Source organism: the organism of the source record quoted next, unplaced genomic scaffold, assembly GCF_019419815.1.
Source record: "Pyrus x bretschneideri cultivar Hongxiangsu unplaced genomic scaffold, Pyrus_bretschneideri_v1 Contig144, whole genome shotgun sequence".
In the NCBI taxonomy this organism is placed as follows: Eukaryota; Viridiplantae; Streptophyta; class Magnoliopsida; order Rosales; family Rosaceae; genus Pyrus; species Pyrus x bretschneideri.
Window position 1 is genome coordinate 110352 of NW_025999440.1, and position 22074 is coordinate 132425.

At 36.1% G+C, this 22074-nt stretch overlaps 2 protein-coding genes across 2 annotated transcripts; one reads left to right on the top strand and one right to left on the bottom strand.

Annotated features, from left to right (window-relative positions):
• The first annotated feature begins 12651 nt into the window (after positions 1 to 12651).
• Positions 12652 to 16187, top strand: LOC103930913 (probable LRR receptor-like serine/threonine-protein kinase At3g47570). Its single transcript, XM_009340313.3, has 2 exons — positions 12652 to 15443; positions 15533 to 16187. The coding sequence occupies exons 1-2, from the start codon at positions 12728 to 12730 to the stop codon at positions 15910 to 15912; spliced, it is 3096 nt and encodes a 1031-aa protein (XP_009338588.2). The 5' UTR covers positions 12652 to 12727; the 3' UTR covers positions 15913 to 16187.
• Positions 16188 to 16716: 529 nt separating this feature from the next.
• Positions 16717 to 18811, bottom strand: LOC103933069. Its single transcript, XM_009342723.3, has 6 exons — positions 18502 to 18811; positions 18225 to 18360; positions 18008 to 18092; positions 17871 to 17918; positions 17184 to 17284; positions 16717 to 17087 (listed from the first exon to the last, which is right to left on the bottom strand). Exons 1-6 carry the CDS (start codon positions 18710 to 18712, stop codon positions 16958 to 16960), a joined length of 711 nt encoding a protein of 236 aa, XP_009340998.2. The 5' UTR covers positions 18713 to 18811; the 3' UTR covers positions 16717 to 16957.
• Between the last annotated feature and the right edge of the window lie 3263 nt (positions 18812 to 22074).

Sequence of the window (22074 nt, forward strand, 5' to 3'; positions counted from 1 at the left end):
GAAATTAAATGTAATACAATCAAATATTTAAAATAAATTGTGAAAACACTTACTTCATCGTAGTAATTAGCGCCACTTTCATGTCTACTTGCGGCCGCTAACAATGCTTGATGTCATTTGTTCAAACTTGGTTGAAGATGTTTCTTCCATCTTGAAGAACAACTCTCGCGGTTTCGAATATTCACTGGAGTGGTGCCTTCATAGAACTCTAAGTATTTTTTGGACACACGAGTCCAAACATCGTCATTTGTTTGACAATTCCCCCTCACACTATCTTCTGACACCCATCTATAAGCCTTGCAAAGAGCTTCATCTTCTTTTCGAGTTCAAGCCCTACCTTTCACTACAGATGAGGCCATTTCAAAATTATTAAAAAAAATTGAAGGATAGATTTTTGAAAGAGGAAGGAAAATATGAGAATTGAAATGGTGTAGGAATGGTGAAAATTTTGTGAGGAGTGGTTTAGGTATTTATAGGAAATTAAAAAAAAAAGGCCCAAAAAACCTAAAAAAACAAAAATAAAATAAAAATTGAATCCAACGGTAACTGGCGCTAGCTAACAATGGCTAGCTGACGTCAGCTAGCCGTTGGATTCAAAATTCTTTTTAAGCTTTCCTGTTGGTTATAATCGACAGGAATACATTTATTGTATTTAATATAACCGACAAGAAAGATGATTTTTCTGGCCAGCCCCGGGCTAGCTGGCTGCATGTAGCCAGCCCTCCAGTCCTCGAGCCCTCTCCGATTCTGTGGGACCTTTTTAGATTCCACAGCCCTTTGGCCTAGCCCTCGGTTGGAGACGGTTTTAGGGCTATTTTCGGCCATTTGGCCCTCTGGACCCTTTGATTGGAGATGGTTTTAGATTGGGCTTGACGAAAGCCCAGGTTCTAAATGTCTGAAGTTCAGCCCAAATTAATGATAGTCTTCCGTGAGAATATGATGTTGGGATTTTTTTTTTGAAGTGAAACGATTATATTGAAGCAAACTCAAAGAGAGTTACATATGTCTTAGAGGAGGAGCTCTTAGATAAGAGTAGGAAGCTCTTCAATCTAAACTAGTTCATTGCTACTTGACAAAGCAAACTTAGTTAAACAATGGGCAACCCCATTACACAAATGGGGACCAAATCAAACTTAAAATCAATAAAACCAGGAGTAAAATGCAGCATGTCCTCCGCAAGCATCCCCAAATCCGACGAACTAGGAGTAATATGATGTTGGGATCGACTACAATACTTATATGTATTTAATACAATTATTATTTGATGATCCTATATAAAACATGTGAATATATATATATTTATTACAATCATCATCTGACCGTTGACATGGTCATTGTTTCTTAGGGACTCTAATAATACACATAAAGAGTGGCGGGGCCACATAATATTACCAAGATTACCAATATATACATTTATAGTTTGGTCCCATCCTGGAATATTACCAATATATATAGTATTGATGGGTTCGAAATTCGATAACATTACCCTTTTTTCTTTTTTCTTTTTATGAAAAACCCAACCTTATACAATTTTACCTTTTTGTTAAAAAAAAAAAAAATCAAACCTTATATCTTGCATTCTGTTTTATAATATAAAATTCAATTCCTTTTTCCTCGTCTGTTCATTTAAAACAAGGTCTATACGATTTAGAAGAAAATTCAATTATGTTAAAAGGGAAATCTAATATGAATAGTTTTGATTCTTGATCTTATTTTTGTTCGAGCCTTAATCCTTTTTTATCGTAACTCGTATATAAGTTATGTTCCTATGATAGAATCTTCTCAATGTCAAATTTTACGTACAAATTTTAAAGCTCTATCACATTGTTTGATTAAAATTTTCCTTGCCAATAAAAAAAAACATTGATTTTTCTCCAACTAATTATATTGCTAAAATTTTAAAGCTCTGTCATTCACTTGACCGATCGCAGTGGTTCATATATAGTAACGCAATCTAAACACTTGAATTCTCTTACCCACCGCTTGAGTCTAAAATCATTCACTAACTTGACTGTCGGAAAGCCTTTGGCTGGCACACCCCCTGGGTCTTAGGCTTGCTCACAATTGTTTACTGTTTTTTAGGTTGCTCAAGTTTATTCGGATTTACGCTTGACCATTGCTCACGGAGGTGTGCGACTTTGGTTTCAACAATTGGTTCTTTGATTGAAACTGAACTCATATTCCTCTCGATCAGATCGCTCTGCCAACTAGCATGTTAGAAAACTCAATTAATCATATCGGCTTCGCTGCTTCTCAGAGCAATATCCATCAAGGGTATGATGGCGTTGTCACCATCGACAAGATGTGGGAAGATGTTATGGAAATCTTTCTTTCCTTAAAAAACGTCTGATGAAGCCCTCTGGCTAGAAAGATTGCCATACTCATCGATATAAAGGCGCTCATCAAGAATCTCAAAAAAGTTTTCCCTTGATTTGAATAATTAACCACCCAGAAGGAAAGTAACACTACAAGAAAACATGGCTTAGGTGGCGACAGACATTCGTCACATAAACATGAAAATTCATCACATTTGATTATATGTGACGAAAATCCAACATCACTATGTTCATCACCTATACAGCGTCACCTATAGTTTTGTGACGAATTTTACATTCGCCACATATTTTTAGTATTTGTGGCGCCGACTTCGTCACTTAATAACTTTAACTGTGATGGAATAAGCATCACAAAACAAAAAAGCCAGTGACCTATATGTTCGTCACATAACAAATGTATAAGTGAGGAATTTATCATCGCCCAATCTGATCCTAGAATGCTTTGGCTGAGGATAAGAGATTGAAAGCGTCACATATTCATTTGGCATGTGGCGCAATTTATGCCACATGTGTCAAAATCATATACATATTAGGAACAATTTGTGACGAACCAATTACCACTTATTCCCTGCTTCGTCATGTAGAATTAGAATTCATAACAAATATGAGGCAATACTTTTGTTAATCACATTTCATTGATCAATAAGTTAGGTTACATCAATACGTACTAAGGGTATATCCCAAAAGCTAACATAAGCATCCTAACACCTCTAAACATATTGAGATGCTAACAAGATTCTAAGGCATTGAGTCAGTAACAAAACGGGTATATCGTGTGCATGTTTGAAACCAACAACGAGATACATAATATAAGTCATCAGCCATATATCATGGTCTTTAGTTCAACACAAGTATCATTGTCATTTGAAAGATCACCATCACTATCTCAAGTGCTTCTTGAATACTTTCTCCTTTAACTCTCACTTGTAGCACAATAGGGTTACCTTAGGCAGTGTAGGAACGACATGTCCAAAACACACTTTGGTAAGGAATTTGACCTGGATTGTAATTTCGGTTGTCCAATCAGTTATACATTTAAATGCGCTTTATGATTATTAGGCTAAACTATTTGGGGTGAACGTGGGAATTCAATGTTCAATTATAAACCTAAAATACATGCAATACTTTATCGAAAACTATCGATATAAACTCTTTGGCATTATCCAGTCTCCTAGACTTTAATGGATAAGTAAGGTGGTGAACCCTTAATTGGCCAGAAGGTTTAGCAGCAATGTGTATGGACAAACATGTGACCAGTTTGTTGATTCATCAACCAAAACCATAAGTATATATATGGTCCGCATTTTGGTTCGATGAGTCCACATATATTCCCTTGAATCCATTGGGAAAAGAGAGTCGTTTCGTATCTTTGCTAGGGATGATTTAGAAATCAAATTTCCACAATGAGCGGGTTTTGGCAAAGTGTGCTTGTAGGCATAAGATCCTTACTTTGGGTAAGGAGATGTGTCGTAGCATCATTGTCAGACCTAAGTGTCCCAAAAGGTCGTGCCAAAACAAGTAAACTGCTCGAATCACCTGGTTCCAAGGCGGCCACATGTGGTGTGTTTCTAGTTAGAAGACAACCTAATGACCCCAAATCAAAGCTTCATGCTCATTTTTGGAGGTGGTACAAAGATATTTCACTCTATTTTCTTCAGTGGTTTCATTAATGATCATTGTTCTCTCGAATATCCTTAAAAACTCAATGACAAGGAGAATTTAAGGTCACTTAAATGGTAATTCAGTACCATACTTACAACGAGGAGCGTGCCAATGCTCTTAATCAAGTTGGATAGACCTGAAGTCGTTGCTAGAGATGTGATTTAGGTGTAAAGTTAGTGTGCGTAGTATCGCATTCATCCAGACAACTAACTTCCCCACATTTTTACCTAATCACGTGTTTAATTGAATCGGTCACATGTATTGAGAAACATGATTCAATTAACTCATATTCGAGAATAATATCAATAAGATTATCCATAAGTAAAACAATCACCAAATGTGAATCCAAGAACATGAAAAAATGTTCATAAAGTAAATGGTTTACTAAGGGGATTCGGCCAACAAGGCCATCCATGTCAAAATTCTGCTCTTTCAACGGTGTTCGGTGGAGCGAAATTAGTCTCATATATTGACTACTCGAATGATACTCCTCAACAACATTGGTAGGGGCACGAACAAGTGCATAATCAATGATCTATTCTATCGAGACGAAAATAGATTCTGCAGCGTTGAGGTTCGAGAATATCATCCCTTATTCTTGAAGTTTTAGGTCTTAGGTGCCAAGGATCACGCTTCAGGCATGATGCTACACTTTGGTAGGCCCTGATTCTACCATATGTTGTAAAAACAAACTCGAAATTGGATTGTGAGAGAGGCAGACCCGAATTGGGTTCAGTAGGCTCTAATCAAACTGGGTATAAATCTATACCTTTCTCTCATGTTTGTGGTCGTAATCAGATTCGAGAATTCAGTAAACTTCCACTTTCTACATTGCTGCTTCAAGAGCAAGTTAGAAACATGGAAAAACAAGAAAAATATTCTCTTAGTCAAAATTCGATCGGATTTATAAACTTCAAAATTGTACTCATTCATGGACGTAATCATGGTGTGTTGTAGGCAATGTTTTTCATGATTATATGGTCCGTAGAAGCGAGCCAAAGAGTCATGGAATCCTCGTTTGGGTGGTATTTCCTTTTGTAATGCTTCGGGCACAAGTCTTTGAATAAAGATCATGGTGCAGGCTTATCCAGCTCTTCCTTACCATTGTTGGCTTCAATGGTTTCTCTGCTTCTTGATAGTCAAGTGAAGATTCACATCTTGTATCCCTACATGAAGTGGTTTTTATTAGAAACATCCAAATCAAAAAATAAAACTTGTGATGGTTCAACAATCTACAAAATTAAAGGGAACAAGATTGCGATTGGTGCTATGGGAATGAATTATCCATAAGCATCAGAGTTAGAATATTCAAGTTCTAAGACATGGTTTTCATGAAAAAAGGTCGGGTTTTCATGGGTGTATTATTTTATGAAAACTTCGGATTTCAAAGGCACTAAATTTGAAACTACAGGTTTAATTTAGTTTATGAATGTTTAGTTCATAAAAGAGAGGTTCCTACAAGAACACAAAATGCAATATGCTAATTTAAATGTAGTAGATTTGAGTTGCTTCGGGAACTCAAGTGTGAGCGCTTCGGGACTACAAAAGTGAGTCAACAGTTCAAAGAAAAGAAATAAAATATTGAATCGTTAATGTCCAAAAGTGGGTTTCAAGCCAATAATTTTGGATTAATTATCAGATTAATGGACTGCATGTCACTTTTAATTAATTCAATAGATCAGAACCATTCAGGGCCGATTCTAGAAGCAAAAAAAAATAATAATGTTCGGGTTAAATTTATTAAAAATGCCAAAAATTAGCATTGGATTAAAAAAACTATAGCCCAATAACATTGGGCTTGGGTGCCGTGAGTAGGGCACCAAAAATATGGGTGCAGGCTGAAAAAAAAAAAGCCGAAAATGGCTTTGGCTCAAGAACAAAAGGCAGCCTAGTAAAGGATTGCTGGCTGTTGTCCAAAATAAGGCCTTGCAGCTTTAGGTTGCAGGCTGGGCTTTGGATCATGGCTGCAAGTGGCAGCGGGTCGAGAAAGAAGGGGATCAGTATACCGGCTAAAACAGAAAGGAAGCTCAATTGGGCTTGGTCTGTGAAAAAAAAAAAGCAGCCCATCCTGCTGGTGGGCTGGGCGGGCCAAATTTTGAAGCCACCTTTTCCTTTAGACACAAAAGGAACTTTTTAGTTTCCTTGCCAGCAAGGGCTTTCAACCATCATTGATCTGTGGTAACTGTTCTTTTCAATTTTCAGATTTTAATATTTAGGGTTTTCAAAACCCGAAAAAAAAAAAAATCATGCTTGTATTTTATTCAATTCTTTGACCCATAAATTCCATGTAGCAAAAATTACGTAATGCAAGAAATGTCTATATATATTTACACATCAGAAGGTAAATATAAATGTAGGGGTTTATGCATCATTGGGAATGTTTTCATGCTTCATAGTCGTTTCAAATATCTTACTTTATTTTAAGTTTACCTGATTGGCAGAAAACTACAAAAGCCTTTGAATTTGTAGAAAATCCTTCTCAGAAAGCCAGAATTGCATCTTCAATGCGTTGTATCACGTTCAACACAGAAAAATTAAATTGAATCAATAGCATGTAGATCAATTCAATAAAATAATAGATTAATCATAAAAAGAATGATTAAAAAATGTAATACTCCCCTGATTGAAGAATAAATTCTCTAGTTAACCAAGCGAAGAGCATGCAGATAACGTGTTGTAGGCATAATTTACTGAACGATTATGAAGACCATAGAGAGAGAGAGAGAGAGAGAAAGTTGCGGCAATAGTAGAGAGAAGAGAGAGATGTGTAATTGTGGGTGTGTTCTATTCCACCCCATTGTGCCTTTATTTATAGTAGTAGGGAGATTAATTCCTTACCATTTTAGAATTACAACTCTTAATAGGTAATCAACTCCTAATAGAAATATAAGAGATATTCCTAGATTCACTAGGATTTACACAATCACATTCCTAATCTAATAGGACTGCAACACATATTTTATTTTCTTCCAGACTTCTTGGAAACTCAAAATTTTCTTTCCAGCTGTTTCGTCCCTTCACTTTTAACCTTATCGGCTTAACGTCCCTTTTATTAAAATGCCTTCATATCTTAATCTATCAAGGTTGATGCCTAGTGGTAGGAAGCATTGGATTCGAGCACGTAGATTGACCTTCATGCACTAAAACTGCTATACTCCATATAAAAAAAAAGAAATTTATGAACCGTCAAATTTTATAGAAAATAGAAATCCGTAGCTTTCCAAACATGTATAGCTCATCTCTTTGTTCTTCCTGAGTCAATACAGTTTAATTATCAAATTTGACTGATCTACGAAGACAGTTCTGACAACATAGGATTGTAAAGCCTTCTAATCTCAATTCTTTCTTTTTAGCTCATTTTCCACCTACAACACATTAAAAGAACGTAAAACCTAAATAAAAGAGTAAAACAAAGGTGTAAACAAGGAAAATTAATATGGATACAAATGATGAATTTATGAGCACAACGGTTTGGTATGAGATTTTGACGATTAAGATATGAACATTATCTTAATTCCTAAGCATGTAGGCATTAAAGGGATCATTTTAGTGCCGGTCTCCGTATCTCATATTTTATCATCTCAAGATGTTTCATTGATCAAATATATTCCCCCGTACAACCTAGAGGAACCTGACCCCCTTTTTTGGCCCTGGAATTCTAAGGGTGATTTTAGTGCAAAGAGTGGGTATCACTGGGTCTTTGGACAAAGAAAGAGGCCCTAAACCCATGGCTTCCTCCTCTCATACTATTGATAGGGAGGTTTGGAAAATTGCGTGGGGAATCAAAGCCACACCAAAGGTTCTAAACCTTCAACAGCAAGGAGCATCCAAGAGTTTTATGGATGAATGCAAAGCTTTGAAAAGGTAAGGCACCGTAATCTTCTGAAGATCATAACTGCATGCTCAAGCATTGACAACCAGTGTCAAGATTTCAAAAGTCTAGTTTTTGAGTACATGGTAAATGGAAGCCTAGATATGTGGTTGTATTCAAGAAATGATGAGCACACTCAATTCTGAAGATCATAATTGCAATTGATGTTGCTTCTTCATTGGATTATCTCCACCACCGTTGTGAAACTTCAATTGTTCATTGTGGCATGAAGCCAAATAACGTTCTTCTTGTTGAAGATATGGTAGCTCATGTTGGTGACTTTGGTTTAGCAAGGTTCCTCTTGGAGGGATCGATAGGCTACATTCCTCCAAGTATGAGTTTCTATCACTTTCAATGTCTTCTCTTCCTAATAACTTATCACCAAGCCAAATTATGTCATAATGTATGCATTGAATGGCAGAGTATGGCATGGGAGGCCAAGTTTCCATCCTTGGAGATGTTTATAGTTTTGGAATACTATTGCTAGAAATGTTCATAGGAAGACGACCTACCGATGGCATGTTCAAAGATGGTCTGAGCATTCACCAGTTCACTGCCATGGCGATGCCTGACCACGCCATGGACATAGTTGACCCTTTGTGGCTCATCGAATGTGAAGATGCAGATGCTGATGGAAGCCCAGTTCAGGCAAGATGGTTGAAGGAATGCTCAGTTTCGGTGATGCAAATTGGACTCTCATTCTCTGCGATATCATCATCAGAGCGGATGCTTATGGATGTTGTTGTCAACAAACTAAAGAAAATTAGAGATTCCTACCTCAATCTAAGAGGTAGAGGCTTGAAATATAAATGTGAGAGTTCCATTCTCCCTGACCCCATGGTCTAAGAAAATTATGGTAGTTCGATCTTTATCTAATGGTGGAGGACTTGATTGAATGGTGGGCAACCACAATTTTCTTCGACCAGGTATAAGATAACGAGACTGATAAATGTCAGGTTAAGTTTGTTACATATTTAATCTCATCTCGTTTGTGTGCAAGAAATCATTTCAATAAGGACAGTATATGTATCAAATTTGTGTGACATCATGTAAGGTTGAACTCAGCATTTTATATAGTAGAATAAAGAAAGAATGTGTAATCCTTTTTATTCCCGCACTAGTTTGTTTTGGCTGAATCGGAGGTAACTTAATTTGCTTTCTAGCTTAATTGGTCTTATTAGTCTCAATCATATTGTTTATGGTTAATTTTCAATGGCAGTCTGAGTTCACTGACGCAATTCTCTCACCATATCATTTGAATGTCTCACAGGTAACACAAAAATCTGTACTGTTACCTGTGAAACTTTCTCCAAGAACCGAAGACAGTGTTAGTGCCAAACCCGTAAGTTAAAACATGAATGAATTGATAACACCGTGAAACTTTCTCCATATTATGGCTTGTAATTATAAAACAAAGGTTAAAAGAGATTATTGGCAACAGGACTTGGGATTAAAAGAAAGAATGGAATACCCATTCCTGCAAAAGAAATGAACATTTCTGCTCCTGGGTTGAATCCAGTAAACAAAAACACGGCCTTATAAAAAGACATAACGTATACCATGCAAATTCCTGAAGTTCCGCCCAACGGCATGATATTACATAATCCCATATTCTCATTTTACCATGTCTCAAAGCAATTCTACTGATAAATGTGAGGTTAGTTTGTTACATAATTAGCCTCCTCAAAATCACAGAGGAACAAAGAGAAGATGGTCACTATGGCTGTTCTTGGACGTTGATTCTAACGAAGAAGAAAGACTCCATTTTTCAATTTACCAACTTTCCATTTTTCCTTTTCTATTATCTTTTTAATTGTTGTATAATCAGGTGTCTCCTAGCATTTAATTAATAAGGGGATGGTGTATTAACTCAACCAATACTTTTTATACCATATGTTTGACACTGTAATACATATATATAGATATATTTATTTATTTATTTTAAATTCACTATAAATTCATACAACATTTGAAAGATATTTCATAAAGTATTCCGAATTTACTTACATTCGCCTATCTGTCTAGTCGGCCTAGGTCTCATCTAGGTGCTAAGTCCTCGCCCGCTGCCCTACTAACACCTAACGTATCTTGATTAAGACCATCCGATATTAGAATTTTGGACTTGCCTTTGCCCAGGACCACCTGGCAGGGTCCATGAAATGGATCCTCCTCTTTGAACTATATCTTAATTCCTAAGCATGCATGCATTACTAATTAAGTAATTAGCGATATTTTTTTTGGTCAGAAGTAATTAGTGTTCTAATCTCTGAAAATGTATAGTTTGAACTAATAAATGCATTATTTAATTGTTTTTCTAAAGTTAGCAGAAAATTGTGGATTTCCACAGAAAGTCGCACTCTAAACTGTGACATGTTGTAAATGTACGAATTGATAGGTACGCCCTATAGGTGTAGAAAAGAAAGTATGAATCTAAATCAACAAAACAGCCTGAACAAGGAGAAGGTGCGATTGAGAGTTGGATGCGATATGTTCGGAACTGTTTTTCGAAATGTCTACCAACATGTTTGGACAACTAGGAGCACTTTTAATTACCTTTAACATAAAAACTTAAAATTGTAACCGGATCACAAAACATTTTTTGAAAATACACTTGGTAGGTTCTTTTTCAGAAAACACTTCCGAGTTTTTTTTTCTAAGCACTTGATTTTAATGTGTTTCTAATAAATGTACTTTTAGTAGAAACTCTTATGAGTATATAGTGTTTTTTTTTTTTTTTTTTTTGACAAAAACAATCCTAAGAGCAAGAACTTACAAGAGATGGAGTAAAGGGGACATTGATGCCATCATCTCCGGGCACAATATGGAACTTGTGCGTACTAAAAGGTGCATATGCCACTTTTGAGTCATCCCCACCAAAAGGTTCTCCTTTAGTCTTTTGCTTGATGGGAGCTCACTATTTGTGTGGTCCTCACATTGACTAGCTAGCTATCTCGTACTGCTTGGAGTTCTACTTTTTCCTGTACTTCTTTCTTTCGAGTCATTTGAACAAGGACAAAACTGAGGCTCAATGAACACGTAAACTTTACTTTAGTCTTAATCAATTGAAAAAAAAAAATATTTGAATCCTTCAAACACGTAAATCTAAATTGAACCCTTCAAACATATAAATCTAAGGTAAGTCTATCAATCACTTTAACGCACCGCTTTTAGAATTTTATTGTCTGTCACCGATAGGTATAGTTATTTACTTGTTTCATATTAAAGTAAGGTCAAAAGGTCAAATGACCATAATTTTGTATCTGCAATTACAATTCAGAAGAACATGGTAAATGGAAGCCTAGATATTTGGCTGTATCCGAGAAATGATGAGAACACTCAGAGTAAGAGATTGAACCTTGTCCAAAGACTCAATATTGCAATTGACCAGTATGGATCTGCCTCTGTGAACAATGTCTTAATTCCTAAATATGCATGCATTACTGATTAATTGATCTTTGAAAAGATAGCCAATATATAGTTTGAACTAATAAATGCATTTGTTTAATTGTTTTTCCAAAATTAGCAGAAAAATTGTGGATTTCGACATAAAAATCACACTCTAAACAGTAACATGTTGTTAGTGTATGAATTGAAAGGTAGGCCCTACGGGCATAGAAAATAAGTTTGTTTCTAAATCAGTAAACTTGAATGAGGACACGGTGCGATCAAGACTTGGATACGACATGTTTGGAACTGTTTTTGAAAGACCTTTCAACATTTTTTTACAACAAGGAGCGTTTTAAACTATGTTTAACATAAAAACTTTAAAATGAGATGGTATCACAAAACATTTTTCGAAAATACACTCGGTAGGTGCATCTTACCAGTGTTTTTCTTAGCACTTGAATTTAATGTGTTTCTAATGAATATACTTTTAGTAGAAACTTTTATAAGCATAAGTATTTTTTTTTAATTAATTTATTTTTTATTTTTTATAAAAATAATCCTTAGAGAAAGAACTTACAAGTGACGGAGTAAAGCCGATGCCAACATGCCTGGCCAATATAATACAATGTAAAATGGAAAGATACTTGCACATAAGACTATATTATTAACAATAAATGCCACGATAGCGTACTAAAAGGTGCATATGCAACTTGTGCGTCCTTCCCACCAAAAGTTCCCGAATTTGTTTCTCCAAGTCTTTTGCTCGATGGGAGCTCATTATTAGTGTGGTCCTCACATTTACTAGCTTTCTCATACTGCTTGGAGTTCTACTTTTCCCTGTGCTTTTTTCTTTTGGGTCATTTTAACAAGGACAAAACTGAGGCTAAATGAACACGTAAGTCTTACTTCAGTCTTCATCAATTAGAAAATCATTCGAGTCATTTAAATACGTAAATCTTAGTTAAGTCTATCAATCACTTTAACGCACCGCTTTAGTAACTTCACTGTCTGTCATCGACATGTATAGTTATTTACTCGTTTCGTATTGAAGTAAGATCAAAAGATCAAATGAACTTAATTTTGTATTTGTACTTACAATTAAGAAAGAATAAGAATAAAACCCATGTTAAACTTTGTTTTTTCCAACATTCTCTGTTTCCTCTTCCTTAATTTGTTCAAGGAAGAATAATTGGTTGATTACACATTGGTAGGGCCTGCAATCACGATGAACTTGACTGTGAGGACAAAGACCTATCGGGATCCGCAGACTAATATGGTCTTCCTATTCCTTGCTCGATACGGTGGGAGCTGTGGTCTACTTTTCAATCAAGATTAGATTCCACGTGATAAGACATATAATGTCTTCGTGCTTCATACGCATTCCTGTAAGTGAAAATTGGTTACTAATTTCACAGCCAAAAGAGAGAGAAAAACAGAGAGTTTCTTATTTGCGGTCTGTATTTTGGTAGGGATGGAGCATTCACATCGAACTCATGGCAGGCTGATTTTGTTTAAACTCTTTCATGGCTTCATTCTTTTATGCATGACCACACGTCTGGGATCTGCAGCACTCTCCAGCACTAGTCTTGGAAATGAAACTGATCGCCTGGCGCTGCTCGACTTCAAGAAACACATCACTCAAGATGCTCTCCGTGTCATGAGTGCATGGAATGATTCCATCCATTTCTGCAGTTGGGCGGGCGTTACATGCAACCATTCCACCAAAAGAGTCTTGATTTTGAACCTGCAAGATCAAAAATTGGCAGGCTCTTTACCTCCTTCTATAGGAAATCTTTCCTATCTTACTGGAATCAACCTAGGAAGCAACAGCTTTCGTGGTGAAATTCCTCAGGAAATTGGTCGTCTGCAAAGCCTGCACGTTCTCAACTTGTCTCACAATTCCTTCAGCGGGAAAATTCCAACCAATTTATCCCAATGTACACAACTAAAGACGCTTGAGTTTCGTTACAATGAACTTATTGGCTCGATTCCAAAACAACTCAGTTCATTGTCGAAATTAAAGCATCTGGTGCTTTATAACAACAGTCTGACTGGAACCATCCCGAGTTGGATAGGAAACTTTTCTTCTCTACGTTGGTTAGATTTTGCCGCAAACAATTTTCAAGGAAGCATACCCAATGCGCTTGGGCGGCTAACAAGATTGCAAGCATTCGGACTTGAAGTAAACAATCTCTCTGGTATAATCCCTGCTTCAATCTATAATATTTCCTCCATATACTTTTTTGGTGTTACTCAAAACCAACTGCATGGGGAGCTACCACCAAATGTCGGCATTACCCTTCCTAATCTCCAAAAACTTGCCTTTGGCGACAACAAATTCACGGGAAATATTCCTGTATCATTGTCAAATGCTTCTAGACTACAACTTATTGACTTTTCTCTAAATGGTCTTACTGGAGCAATCCCAGGTGAAAATCTTGGAACCTTGCGAAGCTTAGTTATTCTAAGCCTTAATTTCAATAGATTGGGAAGTGGGAAAGCTGGCGACCTGAATTTTCTCAAATTCTTGGCTAATTGTACTAGTCTGGAGTTTTTGATTCTTTCTGAAAATCAATTTGGAGGAGAATTGCCTGTATCCATGTCCAACCTTTCAACCACACTAACACATCTTTACCTGGGGACAAATTCGATACATGGAAGCATCCCTTTGGGCATTGGAAATCTTGTAAACTTGGTCTTGATTGGAATGGAGAATAACTATTTCAGTGGTAGTCTCCCTGAAGAAATTGGGAGGCTTCAGAAGTTGAATGTACTATCTTTGGACAACAATAGTTTTTTTGGGCCAATCCCGTCGTCCCTAGGTAACATGACTTCATTGACACAGCTCTTCCTAGACGAGAATAGATTTGCGGGAAATATACCACCAAGTCTAGGAGACTGCCAACATCTACTACTGCTTGGCCTTTCTAGTAACAATCTTACAGGCACCATACCTAAAGAGATTTTTGGGCTTTCATCCCTTTCAATTTCTTTGAGAATGTTTGACAATCATTTGACTGGTTCACTGCCATCTGAAGTTGGTCTTTTGATAAATTTAGTAGAGCTAGATGCATCAGGAAACAATTTATCCGCCGAAATACCCAATAGCCTTGGCAGTTGTATTATGTTGGTGAGCTTGCATTTGGAAGGTAATGAGTTTCAAGGAATAATTCCTCAATCTCTTAAAAGTTTAAGAAGCCTGGAAGAAATTGATCTTTCAAGCAATAACTTATCCGGGCAGATTCCTGAATTTCTAGGCAAGTTTAGATTTCTTAGGCATCTCAACCTTTCATATAATAATTTTGAGGGTAAAATGCCTGAAGAAGGAATCTTTTCAAATGCAACTGGTCTCTCAATTCTTGGAAATCCTAATCTCTGTGGTGGTAGGTCGAAACTACATTTACCTGCATGCCCCAACATAAAGCCTCACTCATCTCAAGGACTGCTTGCTCGAAAAGTAGTCATCTCTGCAGCTTGCGCACTTGCCATCATAATTGGTATGTCATGCTTTATTGGTGCTCGTTCAATGCTTAAGAGGCCAAGGAGTATACCTGTAATCTCACGTTCTTATAAGGATTGGAAAGTTGGTGTCTCTTACTCAGAACTTGTTCAATCAACCGACGGGTTCTCTACGGAAAATTTGATTGGTTCTGGAAGTTTTGGTTCTGTTTACAAAGGACTAGTCCCCGGTGATGGAACTTTAGTTGCAGTTAAGGTATTAAACCTTCAACAACAAGGAGCATCCAAGAGTTTTATGGATGAATGCAAAGCTTTGAGAAGCGTAAGGCACCGTAATCTTCTGAAGATCATAACTGCATGCTCAAGCATTGACAACCAGGGTCAAGATTTCAAAAGTCTAGTTTTTGAGTACATGGTAAATGGAAGCCTAGAAATGTGGTTGCATCCGAGAAATGACGAGCATACTCAGAGTAAGAGATTGAGCCTTGTCCAAAGACTCGATATTGCAATCGATGTTGCTTCTGCATTGGATTATCTCCACCACCGTTGCGAAACTTCAATTGTTCATTGTGATATGAAGCCAAATAATGTTCTTCTTGACGAAGATATGGTAGCTCATGTTGGTGACTTTGGTTTAGCAAGGTTCCTCTTGGAGGCGTCTAATGATCCCGCTCAAAGTCAATCCATATCAACCGGGTTAAAGGGTTCAATAGGCTACATTCCTCCAGGTATGAGTTTCTATCTCTTTCAATGCCTTCTCTTCGTAATAACTTATCACTACGCCAAATTAAGTTCTAATGTATGCATTGAATGGCAGAGTATGGCATGGGAGGCCAAGTTTCCATCCTTGGAGATGTTTATAGTTTTGGAATACTATTGCTAGAAATGTTCACAAGAAGACGACCTACAGATGACATGTTCAAAGATGGTTTGAGCATTCACCAGTTCATTGCCATGGCGATGCCTGACCATGCCATGGACATAGTTGACCCATTGCTGCTTGTCGAATGTGAAGTTGCAGATGTTGATGGAAGCCCAATTCAAGCAAGAAGGTTGGTGGAATGCTCAATTTCAGTGATGCAAATTGGACTCTCATGCTCTGCCACATCACCGTCAGAGCGAATGCTTATGGATGTTGTTGTGAACAAATTAAAGACAATTAGAGATTCATATCTCAATTTAAGAGGTAGAGGCTAGAAATAGAAATGTGAGAGTTCCATTCTCCTAGACCCCGTGGTCCAAGAAAATTATGGTCACTCACCGTTCGATCTTCATCCAACAGTGGAGGATGTAAGATCGAATGGTGGGAGACCACACTTGAACCTTGTGGTCTAGGATAACGGGACCACACTCGTCTTGTCCGTGTGCAATAAATCATTTGAACAAGGATGTTCTATGTATCAAATTTGTGTGAGATTATGTAAGCTTGAACTCAGCATTTTATATAGTAGAATAAGGAAAGAATGTTTAAATCCTGCTTCTTCCCGCACTTGTTTGTTAAGGAAAGAATGTAACTTAATTAATCGGTATCTTTCTAGCTTAATTGGTCTTATTAGTCTCAAATCTCAATCATATTGTTAATGGTTAATTTTCAACGACAGTCTATGACTCCTTTATCTTTGTTCCAGTTCACTGCTGCAATTCTCCCACCATGTCATTTGAATGTCTCACAGGTAACACACAAATCTGTACTGTTATTCGTTTCCATTTGACCCTCAAACAATCGCATTACTAATCCGCATGCTAATATAGGTCGACAAACAAATGTTTTCACCTTCATGAACCGACGATGGTTAATGAAAAACGCAAAGTTTTCCTCCTATTATGGCCTGTGATCCCAAAATTGTGTGATACCGTTAAAGGGTTTCCCTTTTAGATGTTTGAGTCAAAATCTTAAAGTAGCATATCATTTCTAAGATACATTTGTAATAAAGATCTGATTGCAAAATATTCTTCTACACATCGTAACGTTAAGAAATTAAAATCATGTATGCTTGTAAATATTAGCAACAGGACTTGGGATTAAAAGAAAGAATGGAATACCCATTCCTGCATAAGGAATGAACACATTTCTACTCCTGAGTTGAATCCAGTAAATAAAAACACGGCCTCATAAAAAGACATATCGTATACCATGCAAATTCCTAAAGTGCCGCATAACGACATGATACTACATAATCCTATTCTCATTTTATCATGTCTCATAGCAATTCTTCTGACAAAGGGAACCAACAAACCAGGATTACTGGAGAACGCGCATCAAAATTTGACCATTCTGACAGAAGCCTTTGTTCTTCGCAAGGAATGCATTCATTGCCTCGGTTTGAGACGGAAAGCGAACAGTCGCAAATTTAGAGGGTTCTGGGAAAGACCTGAACATAGTTTAAAAAAAATAAAATAAAAATCAAGTAGAGTAAAAGTATTTCAATATATATAAGTATGTTTCACTCGCAAGCCATTCAGCTTACCTGAAAATTATCTGGAGGGAAGACGAATCGTATTCACAACCAGACAAAAACCGTTCTACATCTTCTGGAGCAGCAGTTTGAGGAATTCCTTGCAATAAAACCTGATAATACCAAATGTCCATTTCCAATGCTTTCAGAAAGATTTTCATCATTTCATAGCAAATTAATTGTAAGATAAAGTGTATAGATTACATTCAAATAATTATGGCATATACTTGACATATGGGAAACAATAACTCCAAATTACGAAGACTCAGTCTACATATGAACCGATGGAGCCTGTTTCTCTTCGTGCAATAGAATCAATACATATGGCAACCTCTTGTGATGGTGCATGCAAACATACTAAACCAAAAATTCACTAGGTTGCCACATGGTAGTTCCAGAGATTCCGTTTTCAAGAGGAAGCAACTCTATCCAGTAATATTTAGGTGTTATCCAGATAAAAAACCTACTTCAACTGTTTAGAGTGTCAAACTGCCTATGGCATATATTGCCTTGCACAAGAATTTGAATTCATTAGGTTCATCCTCGAAAGCCAAATATTCATCAAACCTGTCTTACTACTCAGTCCATTCTACATAGCAAGAGAATTTGCTGCACGAAGAGTAACTCCAAACACGACCAACTTTATCAAACATTTCACTGAAAACAATAATAAGCATGCAATAGAAAACCTTGACTTACAGTTTTTCCATCATGGGGAGTAAGATTGTCCCACAGCGATCGGTTAGCCTGTCATTCACAAACCTACCATCAGCACACCACGACACAAAATACGTGCGCAACAATTATATCCTATCAAGCATCCATGACATCATTACCCTCTCCAATTTATACAGGCGGCCCTTCCTGGAAATCACCCTAGCTGCATTATCAAAAGCCTTCCATGACCGGAATTGCACTACCCTAACAACCAAAATGCATACCCAAATCATCAACCAAACATTTTTGGAGCACCTAAACAAATTTATCTATTGCATGGCATAACAAATTATCAATCTACTGGCAAATAAACAAAATAGAGAATACGCAATTTACATTCCCATCGGCGTGAAGGCCCGATTGTAATCAACTTTGACATCCTCCAGGCTCAAATTACAGCCCTCCAGCATATTCACGACATCGGTCTTCAGCGTATACCTCGAGATTCCAAGCAGCTTCCCATACACCAAACCTTAAAAATATCATATGCAACACATTGCCATTGACACATTTCATCATTGAAATTAAATCCCCAAAACCCTGAACCCTAAATTGAAAATGGAAATGAAATCACAGCCATGCCCACGGCAGCCGATAGGTCAGTTTATAATACCTGTGGTTGGGGTTTGGAGAAATGGTTCGATCGGTGAAGCATCCTGTGGCTGATCAGACGGCGGGGAGTTCTGAGGCGGGTTTTCGGCTTCCGTCGAGAACCGTCTCGCCGGTTCGCCGAGGAGCATAGGGAGGCCGCGGTTCTGCCGCACGGCCGTACGTACGGCGAGGTTTGACGTGATTACGGCGCGGAGAAGACCGAGCTTCGACATTTTCGCTCTCTCTTTTGGAGATTCACAGTGGCGCGGCGTCAGTGTCTCTGCTCTACTGAGTACCAAGGGGTGAGGACGGTGATTATCGTTTCGAGAAAGTGGAATTCGAGAAATGCCCCGGAATTGTAGCGAGATTATATATTCTGCCCCTGACCTATTTATAAAGTGCTGTTGCTTTTCTTTCATTAGATTGGGCTTGACGAAAGCCCAGGTTCTCAATGTCTGATGACAATATGATGTTGGGATTTTTTTTGAAGTGAAACGATTATATTGGAGCAAACTCAAAGAGAGTTACATATGTATTGGAGGAGGAGCTTTTAGACAAGAGTAGGAGGCTCCTCAGTCTAAACTAGTTTATTGCTAATTGACAAAACAAATTTAGCTAAACAATGGGCAACCCATTACACAAACGGGGACTAAAATTAAACTTAAACTCAGTAAAACCAGGAGTAAAAATTAGGCCTGGCAAACGGGTCGTGTCTGTCGTGTTCGTGTCGTTTTCGTGTAACACCTGTTATCTTAACGGGTCGTGTCGTGTCACACCCGTTATCTTAACGGGTCCTTAACAGGTCGTGTCACTTTACCCAACAGGTAAAGTGACCCGACCCGTTATGACCCGTTAAGAAAAATATATATTTTTTTACAATTTGCACATACCACACATTGCGACATAAATATTACTTGAAAACATTAAAACATTTCTCGTTCAAGTACTATATTTACACTCGAAAATGAAAGCCTAATAAAAAAAATAATACATACACTACTAATCTATTACAAATATTAAATGTACAAGGATAAAGAGTTTTTGTTTTTAAGATTGTAAGTCTTTCTTAAAAGTTTACACCTTCATTTACAAAATCTTCAATTTACATCGAACATCATGAAATTATATTGGAACTTTGGCTTGATCTATTACACAATGGACGACTGAGATTAAATCTCAGCCGATCCAATGGTTATCAATTTTTTAAATTTAATAAAATATATATATATAATTATGAAATGGACGGCTGAGATGTAATCTCAGCCGATCCAATGGTCATCAATTTTTAAATTTAATTTAATATATATATAATTATTATAGTTTTTACTTTTTAGGGATATAAAATTATTAAATTAATGTATATAATTATTAATATGATAGTTGATTCATACTTTTATTAAGTATATAAATTCCACTAGTATAAATATTTTAAATTGAAGATCGAATTCATTCATTGTATTCATATAGGGTCAAGGAGTGTAGTTATAAAAAATCATCAAAATCGGAGTTAAAATAACCGTTAAATCTTGATTTTTCGTTTATAACCGTCGAAAAGCTTTGTCCCGTTACTTGATCTCTGAATGTTTTTTTTTTGTGATTTTTTGCTGATGTGATCTCCAAGCATATACAAACAATTTTGACGGTTTTGATCGTTGAAATTAGTTTTGAAGAATTCGTAAAATGATAGATTGACTAACACTTAGAGTTTATTTATACTTTTATTAAGTATAACATAAGATTTTGTGGTATCCACTTGTGTAAATATTTTAAATTGAAGATCGAATTCATTCATTATATTCATATAGGGTCAAGGAGTGTAGTTATAAAAAAATCATCAAAATCGGAGTTAAAATAACCGTTAAATCTTGATTTTTCGTTTATAACCGTTGAAAAGCTTTGTCCCGTTACTTGATCTTTGAATTTTTTTTTTTTTTGTGATTTTTTGCTGATGTGATCTCCAAGCATATACAAACAATTTTGACGGTTTGGATCGTTGAAATTAGTTTTGGAGAATTCGTAAAACGATAGATTGACTAACACTTAGAGTTTATTTATACTTTTATTAAGTATAACATAAGATTTTGTGGTATCCACTTGTGTAAATATTTTAAATTGAAGATCGAATTCATTCATTGTATTCATATAGGGTCAAGGAGTGTAGTTATAAAAAATCATCAAAATCGGAGTTAAAAATAACCGTTAAATCTTGATTTTTCGTTTATAACCGTCGAAAAGCTTTGTCCCGTTACTTGATCTTTGAATGTTTTTTTTTGTGATTTTTTGCTGATGTGATCTCCAAGCATATACAAACAATTTTGACGGTTTTGATCGTTGAAATTAGTTTTGGAGAATTCGTAAAATGATAGATTGACTAACACTTAGAGTTTATTTATACTTTTATTAAGTATAACATAAGATTTTGTGGTATCCACTTGTGTAAATATTTTAAATTGAAGATCGAATTCATTCATTGTATTCATATAGGGTCAAGGAGTGTAGTTATAAAAAATCATCAAAATCGGAGTTAAAATAACCGTTAAATCTTGATTTTTCGTTTATAACCGTTGAAAAGCTTTGTCCCGTTACTTGATCTTTGAATGTTTTTTTTTTTGTGATTTTTTGCTGATGTGATCTCCAAGCATATACAAACAATTTTGACGGTTTTGATCGTTGAAATTAGTTTTGGAGAATTCGTAAAATGATAGATTGACTAACACTTAGAGTTTATTTATACTTTTATTAAGTATAACATAAGATTTTGTGGTATCCACTTGTGTAAATATTTTAAATTGAAGATCGAATTCATTCATTGTATTCATATAGGGTCAAGGAGTGTAGTTATAAAAAATCATCAAAATCGGAGTTAAAATAACCGTTAAATCTTGATTTTTCGTTTATAACCGTTGAAAAGCTTTATCCCGTTACTTGATCTTTGAATGTTTTTTTTTTGTGATTTTTTGCTGATGTGATCTCCAAGCATATACAAACAATTTTGACGGTTTGGATCGTTGAAATTAGTTTTGGAGAATTCGTAAAACGATAGATTGACTAACACTTAGAGTTTATTTATACTTTTATTAAGTATAACATAAGATTTTGTGGTATCCACTTGTGTAAATATTTTAAATTGAAGATCGAATTCATTCATTGTATTCATATAGGGTCAAGAAGTGTAGTTATAAAAAATCATCAAAATCGGAGTTAAAATAACCGTTAAATCGTGATTTTTCGTTTATAACCGTTGAAAAGCTTTGTCCCGTTACTTGATTTCTGAATGTTTTTTTTTTGTGATTTTTTGCTGATGTGATCTCCAAGCATATACAAACAATTTTGACGGTTTGGATCGTTGAAATTAGTTTTGGAGAATTCGTATGCCATCAATCAAGTTCCGTGTGTGTGTGTGTGTATATATATATTTATTAAGTAGATTTAAATCTATTTATTTTGTACGTATAAATTATAATTGACTGGTACACGGAATAGTACATACATCACGTGTTCATTATAAAAATAGTGAGATATGTCATGACAGTCATGTGTGTGATAAAAAGTTAATAACTTAAAAAAAAAAAAAATTTCTCACCACTTCTATTAA